The sequence below is a fragment of the Otolemur garnettii genome, unplaced genomic scaffold (genome assembly GCF_000181295.1).
Source record: "Otolemur garnettii isolate 467f Iridium unplaced genomic scaffold, OtoGar3 scaffold00173, whole genome shotgun sequence".
Classification (NCBI taxonomy): domain Eukaryota; kingdom Metazoa; phylum Chordata; class Mammalia; order Primates; family Galagidae; genus Otolemur; species Otolemur garnettii.
The window spans coordinates 1628075-1638661 of NW_003852568.1; the positions used below are offsets into that span (position 1 = coordinate 1628075).

The 10587-nt window shown below is 43.0% G+C and overlaps 1 protein-coding gene across 4 annotated transcripts in view; it reads left to right on the forward strand.

Annotated features, from left to right (window-relative positions):
* Nucleotides 1-10587, forward strand: part of SAP130 (Sin3A associated protein 130) — a 102611-nt gene that overhangs the window by 46429 nt on the left and 45595 nt on the right. For 2 of the 4 annotated variants that reach the window (XM_023519385.1, XM_003800327.3), the window contains exons 12-14: nt 965-1086; nt 3051-3353; nt 4968-5145. In XM_023519385.1, the coding sequence (XP_023375153.1) occupies nt 965-1086; nt 3051-3353; nt 4968-5145 (603 nt within the window). The remainder of the gene's footprint in view (nt 1-964; nt 1087-3050; nt 3354-4967; nt 5146-10587) is intronic. The other 2 variants (XM_023519386.1, XM_023519384.1) reach the window with 1 other exon arrangement.

Genomic DNA, 10587 nt, shown 5'->3' on the forward strand with positions numbered 1-10587 from the left:
AAAAAAAAAAACTAGAAATTAAAGGTAGATCTCAATCTCATTTCTTTTTCTGGTCTCTGATTCAGTTTGCATGAGGTTGGTGTTATCTGTTTTATGTATGTTTAATAACATTGGCCAGCAAGGCTCGGGCCCCAGCCACATACACCTGAGCTGGTGGGTTCGAATCCTGCCCGGGCCTGCCAAACAACAATGACGGCTGCAACCAGAAAAAAATAGCCAGGCATCGTGGCAGGCGCCTGTAGTCCCAGAGGCCGGAGACTCACTTGAGCCCACGAGTTGGAGGTTGCTGTGAGCTGTGATGCCACAGCACCTTACCATGGGCAACAGGTTGAGGCTCTGTCTGGGGGGAAAAAAAATGGCCCGCAAAAACAGTTTGAGTTTTAGTGTATTTCAAGTGGGATTTAGTGGGAAGATTTTGATTACTGAGTTTTTGTCAGTTGGTTTTGGTAATTGTTATTCTCAAAAGTCATCTATAGCCAGCCACTGTGGATTATGCCTATAATTTGGAAGGCCAGTGTGAGCATTCAAGACCAGACTGGGGAACATCGCAAGACCCCATCTCTACAAAAAGTGAAAAATTAGCCCAGTGTGGTGGTGCCTGCTTATTGTCCCAGCTACTTGGGAGGCTGAAGCAGCAGAAAGGAGAATTACTTAATCCCAGAAATTTGAAGACCACTGTACTCTTATCTGGGTGACAGAAAAAAGAATCTACAGAAAAAATAATCACCTATAAAATATTGTTTATGTTTTTACTATACACATTCGTGGTATAGTATCCACTAATTTTTAATAATTTTATACTTTCTCAGTCTGTGTCCTGTGACCTGGTAGTTTTATGGGGACACAATTTGGGAGAAGCTGGTGTGACAGTTATGAAAGGTTATGCAGAGTATCCAGGGGATAGGATCATTTCAAGGTAAAGAAAAGAATAACCATTTGGCTATCATCTGTGTTCCATCTCTAGACCATCTGTTCCTGTTCAGTTCCAATACTTTTTGCCAACTTATCCCCCTTCTGCATACCCACTGGCGGCACATACATACACCCCAATCACCAGTTCTGTGTCTACCATTCGACAATATCCAGGTATGAGCTCTGCTTTTAAGATGACTTTTCACATTTTAATTTTTGCCAGCAGTGAGATTAAAATTGATCAGGGAATATTTCTGGTATGGGATTTAATTATTCCAGCTTCAGATTCAGGTAAGGCTAAAATGTGAAACTTTAAGGTCCTTAATCATCATCATTGTGATCTGTAAAAAGTTGTTACTTAATTATGATATTTGCATAATTTTATCCCACCTTGAAGATGACCATGTTAATAATTTTTGTTACTTCTTGAAACAATAGCAGTCACAATGGGACTTCCACATGTTATTACCTCTTGAAACAATTGTAGTTACAGTGACTACAACTGTACTCTCAGGGCTCTTCCATTGTGTTATTTTAATACAGTTGGTTTTACCTGCCACTATCCCGACTTGTAAATAGGTATTCTTTTTGCTAATCCAGGAAAAATAATCCTATCTCTTGCTTTGTGTGTTCTTTTGCAGTAGGACCCTTTGGTCATTCTTGGCATCAGAAACCCTTACTGTCCAGGTTGTGGGCCTTGTCCTCCTACCACATGGTGCAGCATGTCGGCTAGAGCCACACAGTGGCCACTGAAGAGGGCTCAGACATATGAAAAACTGAATTTTTAAATTTTTTAATTTAAAATTTGAGAAATTTCAAATCTGTTTGGAACCACTAAGAGATTAGTGAAAAACTGCTTTTCGGACGGCACCTGTGGCTCAAAGGAGTAGGGTACTGGCCCCATATGCCAGAGGTGGTGGGTTCAGACCCAGCCCTGGCCCCCCCCCCCAAAACAACTGCTTTTTCAGTTGTATGCTTTATAGGATCAAAATATAGATTAAGTATTTATGATAAGAATGAAGTGTCTGAATTAATATATACTTTAAGAATAAAATGCAGACTGGATTGTGAAGATACAGTATAAAAAAGAGAATGTAAAATGTCTTAATAACTTTTGTAGTGATTACATAAAGAAATGATAATAATTTGAATATATTGGATTAAATAATATTATCAAGATTAATTTGACCTGTTATTTTTTGCTTTTTAATGTGGCTACTGGAAAATTGAAAGTTGCTTGTGTGACTTTGTATTCCATTGGACAGCGATGGTCTAAAATCAAACATTATAAGGTATTAAAATAGCTTTGGGAACAGGTTCTTCCATCTCTGTATTGTTTGGATGACTGAAGGGGAAAAGGAAGTCTCTTTTGTTTGTTTGCTTTCCACAAGCACTGAGGAATCTTTCCTTTTTCGTTGCATTTTGTGAATGCTTTTGTTTTCATTCTTTTTGTTTATCCTTAACACACATAGTAGACAGGGTATTTTCTTTATAAGAAAAAGGAGACTTGGCTCAGCACCTGTAGCTCAGCAGCTAGGGCGCCAGCCACATATAACAAAGGTAGCCGGGCCTTCCGAACAACAATGACAACCACAACCAAAAAATAGGTGGTGGCGGGTGCCTGTAGTCCCAGTTACTTGGAAGGCGGAGGCAAGAGAATCACTTAAACCCAAGAGTTTGAGGTTGCTGTGAGCTGTGATGCTACGGCACTCTACCTGAGGTGACATAGTGAGACTCTGTCTCAAAATAAAAAGAAAAAGGAACCTTGCTTTTTCTCTCTATACAGTGGATGTATGCCATTTGAAATTTAAAACTGCTGTATTATTTATTTAGCAGAGTTGCCTGGTTAATATTTGGACTTTAATAGATAATTGCTGTTTTCTTGTTTTAATCATATGTAATTGTGTAATAATGTGTAGAAGGCCCACATTATACTGGTAGGAAATGAAAGGAAGAACAACCCTAGTATACAGAATTTCAAGTAGCCCTGTTTGGGGGGGAGTTTTTAAACTGGAAATTTAGATCTTATACAGTGGAAAACGTGTGTTTTCATTTTAGTGTTTTTCTCCTTTGATGAGCTGTGTCTCATAAAGCTAACCTTTATGTTAGCTTGTAGTTACCTTGTGCATTATTTTTAGTTTCAGCTCAGGCTCCAAACTCGGCAATCACAGCTCAGACTGGTGTTGGAATGCCACCTACAGTTCACCTAAACTCCATGCAGCTGATGACAGTAGATGCATCACATGCTCGACATATCCAGGGGATCCAGCCGGCACCCATCAGCACGCAGGGCATCCAGCCAGCCCCCATTGGCACACCAGGGATACAGCCTGCACCAATTGGCACCCAGGGAATTCACTCAGCAACCCCAATCAACACTCAGGGGCTTCAGCCTGCCCCAGTGGGTACTCAGCAGCCACAGCCTGAAGGAAAAACTTCAGGTAATTTGAACTTTTTGCATGGATATGGGTATGAGGAAAAGAGATAGATCTGGGTTTAAATCCTGGCTCTGCCACTGGTTTGGGGGTCTTAGGTAATTCCTCTAGCCCTTTCTTTTCCTTTTTGTAACATGAGTTGCTTAAAACTTACCTTGAGGGTCATTGTAAACATTAGAAATAATTTTCATAAACACCCTGATAAGCATTGGCAATGCTGAGAGCATTTTCTTTTTTTGTAAAGCTCTTAGTTGAGGGAGTAAATTCAACTTATAAATAGTAATATCATCAGTTTAAGATTTTCTTCAGGCTCGGCTCGGCGCCTGTGGCTCAAGTGGCTAAGGCGCCAGCCACATACACCTAAGGTGGTGGGTTCAAATCCACCCCAGACCCGCCAAACAACAATGATGGCTGCAACCAGAAAGAAAAAAAAAAAAAGCCAGAGTTGTGGCCGGCGCCTGTGGTCCCAGCTACTTGGGAGGCAGAGGCAGGAGACTTGCTTGAGCCTAGGAGTTGGAGGTTGCTGTGAGCTGTGATGCCATGGCACTCCACCCAGGGGGACAGCTTGAGGCTCTGTCTCAAAAAAAAAAAAAATTAAAAAAAAAAGATTTTCTTCAGAGGAATATGTAAAGCTATAACATCTTACACTAATGTTAGCTAATATCAGAGCTTCAAAAGAAGTACTAACTAATGAAATAGGCATTTTGAAAAATAGAATAAGTTGGGCGGTGCCTGTGGCTCAGTGAGTAGGGCATCGGCCCCATATACGAAGGGTGGTGAGTTCAAACCCAGCCCCGACCAAATTGCATCAAAAAAATAGCTAGGCATTGTGGCGGGCACCTGTAGTCCCAGCTACTCAGGAGGCTGAGGCAGGAGAATCGCCTAAGCCCAAGAGCTTGGAGGTTACTGTGAGCTGTGACATCACAGCACTGTACCAAAAGCAATAAAGTGAGACTCTGTCTCTAAAAAAAAAAACCGAAAAATAGAATAAGTTACCGTGCTTGGATTATTAATTAGCTATTTCTCTGATGTGATCTCATGCTGACCAGTATTTTGATGCTAACTTTAAGTATATAATTAAAAATATCTGTCGGTTGAGTATCTTCCTAAAGATAGACCAGGGATGGTACCACTATTGGGGTTGATGGAGATTTATATTTTAAAAGCTATATAGGCACGTTTTTGAAGTGTACTTGTGAGCATGCCATCAAGGCAGCAGATTATGTTTTCTGTTTGTGGTTCTTCCTTTTATTAGCCTTTCCTGACTCTCAGTTCTTTCTTCTCTAAAATGGGTATAATACTGAGGAAATATAAATTAGTAAAATGAGAAATTATGCTAGCTACTTTGTACTTTGTGTATCTTATTATTGTTGTTACACAGCAAAGAAAAAATAATGGCATTGATTACACATTGTTAGACTCGGTAACGTCTCCTGCTTAGCTGTCTGCTTCTAGGCAGATAAACATTGTGCTCCTATCCCTGTATTCTTAAAGTTGGACAGGTAAAACATAGATACCTAATCCCAGGGGTCTCTTTTTTATTTATGGCTTATGAGACATTTTATTTCTTCTATTTCCCTCTCTTCATTGTTCTTTTCCTATCACCTCTCTTTCTTTTAGCAGTGGTATTGGCAGATGGAGCCACAATTGTAGCCAACCCTATTACCAATCCATTCAGTGCTGCTCCAGCAGCAACAACCGTGGTGCAGACCCACAGCCAGAGTACTAGCACCAATGCTCCCGCACAGGGGTCGTCACCCCGGCCAAGCATACTGCGGAAGAAACCTGCCACAGATGGGTGAGTAGAGTCAGCACTGCCAAATGACACCTCTGGTTCTGGACACAATTGGTATAAACAATAGGAACTTATGTCCAATGCTGGTAACAAACTAATCTCTCATTTTTTGTGGCATTTTTGAATTGCCTCGAAAACCACTTGACCATAAAGCATTTAGTAGAGCTGTGCCCAGCCCAAGACTACGGCACATTAGGAATCCTTGAGTCAGCAGGATGTCAGTTTCTGAGTATCTGTTGCATACTGCTTTGGTTCTCTCCAATTTGGGAAGTTCAATCTTACAATTTTTTTTTCTTTTTTTGGAGACAGAGTCTCAAGCTGTTGACCTCGGTAGAGTGCCATGGCATCACAACAACCTCAAACTCTTGGGCTTAAGCGAATCTCTTGCCTCAGCCTCCCAAATAGCTGGGACTACAGGTGCCCACCACAACACCTGGCTATTTTTTGTTGCAGTTGTCAATTATTATTTGGCTGGCTTGGGCTCAGTTCAAACCCCCCAGCCTGGGTGTATGGGACTGGTGCCATAACCACTGTGCTACAGGTGCTGAGCCAAGTCTTACAATTCTTAAAGTAGCTTATCATTAACTCTTCAGGCTTGTTTAGGCAGTTCCATGAACTGATACCGTCTTTGTTTCCTTATTACTCAGCATCATTCAGCATTATTCAGCATGAATCACTGCTAACAGCAATTTCTGAAGCATATTAGACTCATGTTAAAAAATAAAAAAAACTAAAGTTTATTAGCATAGTGTTTTGTGTTACCATGTAAGCCTTTCAGACAGCGGATTATAGGAAGGGGGTATATGTGTTATGCTATTAAATTTAAATTTTCTGAAGGTAGAAAAGCAGTTAACATTTCAGAGCAATTTCTCTCGCTCAGCTGAGCTGGTAACAGTAGTATCACAAGATTAAAACATAGTGCAGGCTTGGCGCTGGTAGCACAGTGGTTACAGTGCCAGCCACATGCGCTGAGTCTGGCGGGTTTGAGCCCAGCCTGGGCCACCTAAACAACAGTGACAACTGCAACAACAACAACAAAAAATAGCCAGGCATTATGGTGGGCACCTGTAGTCCCCAGCTACTTGGGAGGCTGAGGCAAGAGAATCACTTAAGCCCAGGAGTGTGAGGTTGCTGTGAGCTGTGACAGCACAGCACCCTACTGAGAGCAACATAGTGAGACTCTGTCTCAAAAAAAAAAAAAAACATAGTGCAGGCTTCAGTTGTACTAGAGTTCATGCAGGGCTTTCACACAGAGCTTTACATGACTGGAATCTTTATCTTTATTTATTATGAATACTTTGTAAAGAGGGCTTGTTTAAAAGATAAGGTGAGTCCATGGCCACATAATCTTTTTTTTTTTTTTTTTGAGACAGAGCCTCAAGCTGTCCCCCTGGGCAGAGTGCCATGGCATTACAGCTCACAGCAACCTCCAACTCCTGGGCTCAAGCGAGTCTCCTGCCTCTGCCTCCCAAGTAGCTGGGACCACAGGCGCCTGCCACAACGCCCGGCTATTTTTTGGTTGCAGCCATCATTGTTGTTTTGCGGGTCCAGGCTGGGGATTCAAACCCGCCACCTTAGGTGTACATGGCTGGTGCCTTAGCCGGTTGAGCTATAGGCGCCGAGCCCACATAATCTATTAATAAAAATATGAGGCAAAGTTTCTGATTAAGATGGCAGACTGGAATAAGGGGGGTCGAGATGGCAGACTAGAAACAGCCTGCACAAACCACTCTGATGCAGAGGTCTGAAGGTAGCAAGTAGATACTCACCTACAGATCAGTTGTGAAAAAGAGCGTTATGAATCAAAAGAAAGATGATAGGAAACACCCAAAGTGATAGGAAGGAAGAGAGGCAACCTGCTCTCCCATGTGGAGGTACACAGGGAAGAGCACACACATGGGAAAGACACAGAGGGGAGAGTCCTGGGGTTCCATACTCCCCTTTCCCCCCGTGATTATTGCTATCCTCCCTGCAGGGACCTTCCATGGCCAGGGTCAAGCAGAAGGCTTGAGCTATTTAGAGACTGTGCAGAGCCATTGCTCCAAAAAGAAGATACAGTGGCTATCCACTGGCTTGCAAACCTTAGGTGTTATGGCACTATTTTAAAACCCTATACCCGGAGCACTGCCTTTATCTGGGGGTTAGATCTATCAGTCCTGCCAGTTTGGAGTAGGGGCTGAAGAACGGGGAGGCTGGGCACTCTTGTGACTCTCATGGGCAGATGCCAGGCAACCCTACTGCAACACAGGGACCTGGCCATCTGACAGAAACTGCAGCCTGTCAGCATGGATAGGGCTAGGCCCAACCTGGCACCCAGCCACAAATACTGCAGCCAGAGGATCCAAACGGGGCAGCTCTCAAGCTCACAGTCACCAGTGCCTACAAGCTTTGGAGGAGTTACACTCAGTCTGGAGTTCCACCAGCAAATGCTGCCCCAGGGGATCTGAATGGGGTAGCTCTCAGTCCAAAATGGGCTGACAAATACTGCTGCTAAAGGATGTGGGCATGTTTGCATCTAATCTGGAACCCAGCAGACAAATGTCACTGCAGCCAGAAGATCCAAAGGGGCTGCTCTTGAACCATATTGGGCTGACCAGTATAAGCTGACAAGTCCGCCACCCACAGACATAGGTGGGGTTATGCTCAAGACAAAAGGACCAACAAACGAAGTTGTCTGCAGCTTTAGCCCAGGCAGCTCTCAACCTGGCCCTGGCTGATAGTCACCACTGCCTGTAGGCTGGTGCATAGCTGAAACAGTTATCTGCAGATCTGAGCACGCAGCCCTCAAACTGGCACAGGCCATCAGTTGCTGCTGCCAGAGGGTGTGAGTGGGACTACATTCAAGCCACATAGGGCAACAAATGCCATTGCCTGTGGATATGTGGTAAGCCAGCATGGGCAGGCAGTCGCTGCCACCCACAGGCATGGGCAGGGCTGCACTCAAGCTGACACAGATTGACAGATGCCTCTTCCTGTGGATCGGAGTGGAGCATCTGAGAGCTTAAGCTGGCTTGGGGTAACAGTTGCCATTGCAGACAGGACTAGGTAGAGCATTCATTCTCTTTGCAAAGCTGGTACTGCCAGGGACAACCACACCGGAACAGTGAGGCAGGAGATGCTGGCTAACAACAGTGTAGAACACTCACAGTACATCCACTTGTCTCTGACCAGGTCATCACTCCACAATAGGACACAGATGTCCCATCCAGGGTCCTTTTGTTTTGAGCGTAACCCCACCTATGTCTGAGGGTAGCAGACTTGTCAGCTTGTATTTGTCAGCCCACTATAGTTTGAGAGTAGCCTGTTTGGATCTTCTGGCTGCAGTGGCTTTCATCTGCTGGGCTCCAGATTGAATGCACACATGCCCACATCCCTTAGCAGCAGTGCTCATCAGCCCATTTTGGACTGAGAGCTACCCCATTCAGATCCCCTGGGGCAGCATTTGCTGGTGGAACTCCAGACTGAGTGCACCTCCTCCAAAGCCCTTACGCCAGCGGTTCTCAACCTGTGGCTCACGACCCTTTCAAAGGGGTCACCTAAGACCATCGTGCTTATCAGATATTTACATTGCAGTTCATAACAATAGCAAAATTATAGTTATGAAGTAGCAACAAAAATAATTTTATGGAATTTTATAATTTCATGTTCTTCACCACAACATGAAGAACTATATGAAAGGGTCACGGCATTAGGAAGGTTGAGAACCTTGCCTAAAGTGCTGGTGACTTTACTAAGTAGGAAACTTCCCAGCAGAGGGCAACTGGTGCACTAACAGTTTATCTGTTTTGATCTGAGAGAAGAGATTTCAGATGAGAAAGAAACAGAGTAAGAACCCTGGCAACATGATACAGCAAACTGTTTTGATACCCCAAAAGGATCATAATGGTTTTCCAACAGTGTACCCCAACCTACAGAAAATTGTTGAAATGTCAGAGAAAGAATTCTGAATATGAATGACAAATACGATGAATGGGATTGAAGAGAGAGTTGAAAAGTAACATGAAGCCAAAAACAGTTTCAGGACATGAATTTTTGAAAAATATAAAACTCATTAAAGAGATAGCATTAAATAGATAAAACAGAGCTTAAAAAAAAGTCATTTAGGAAATTTCAAAATATAGCAGAAAAGTTTAACAGTGGCTAGAGGTGTCCATCCTGTGGCCCATTGGCCATATCCTGATTATTTGAGGACTGTTTCGCTTATCTGTGGTGTTGGATATTGCAAAAAGAATGCATGGACTCTTTTTTTTTGGAGACAGAGTTTCACTGTGTCACCCTTGGTAGAGTGCCATGGCGTCACTGCTCACAGCAACCTCAAACTCTTCTGCTCAAGTGATTCTCCTACCTCCTAAGAAGCTGGGACTACAGGCACCCGCCACAACGCCGGCCATTTTCTTGTTGCAGTTGTCATTGTTATTTAGTAGGCCTGGGCTGGCTTGAACCCTCCAGCCTCGCTGCATGTGGCTGGCTGGCGCTGTAACCACTGTGCTCTGGGCACCAAGCCAACCTTTGCTTTGCTTATCACCTTTTGTAAGTGTTTGTGTATTTAATGTGTGGCCTAGGGCAACTCTTATTCTTCTTATTTGCAGCAGAAAGAAAAAAGGTTAGACATCCGTGGTTGGCTCAAACAGAAGAATTTCAGAGCTTAAAGACAAGGCAGGCAGTCAAAGATGCAGAAAAAAGAATAAAGGCAAATGAGAATTATGGGACGATATGAAATGAGTCAGTAACCAAATTACAGGTATCTGAGAGGAAAAAGTAAAAAGCAAAAGGCAAGGAAAACCTATCTAAGGAAATTATTGAGGAAACCTTTCCTAGTGATTCAAATACCCAGATTCAGGATGGTCATTGAACACCATGAAGATTAATAGCAAAAAGGACATCCAAGACATGTTGTAGTCATCAACCTGACCAAAATCAAAGTGAAGGAGACAATTCTACAAGCATCAAGACGGAAGTAACAACTAACCTACAAAGAAAACCATCAGGCTAACACTAGATTTCTCAGGTAAGACCTTATAAACCAGAAGGACGAGAGGCCTGATTTTTAGTCTTTCTAAACAGAAAGGCTGCCAGCCAAGAATTTTCATACTTGATAGAGAAAAAAAGACTTTTCAAGGCAAGCAAACATTAAGGGAATTTGTCACTACTAGACTGCCCTACTGTAAATATCCAAAGCTGCATTATATGTGGGACAGTACAATAGGTTCCCATCAGTATAAAGACACCTGAAATTAAAGCTCATAGCTCTAACAAAACAGTAACACAAGAGGGGAAACAAGTCAACAAGGCAAACGGAGCTATATCCTACATACCAGCACTAACACTTGAAAGAACATACCCCAAGTATATGCTATCTCCAAGACAGTATCTAAGTCCCAGGGACTCACTGTCTCAGGGAAAGGTATGAAAAAGAATATTCCACACAACTTTTTTTTTTTTTTT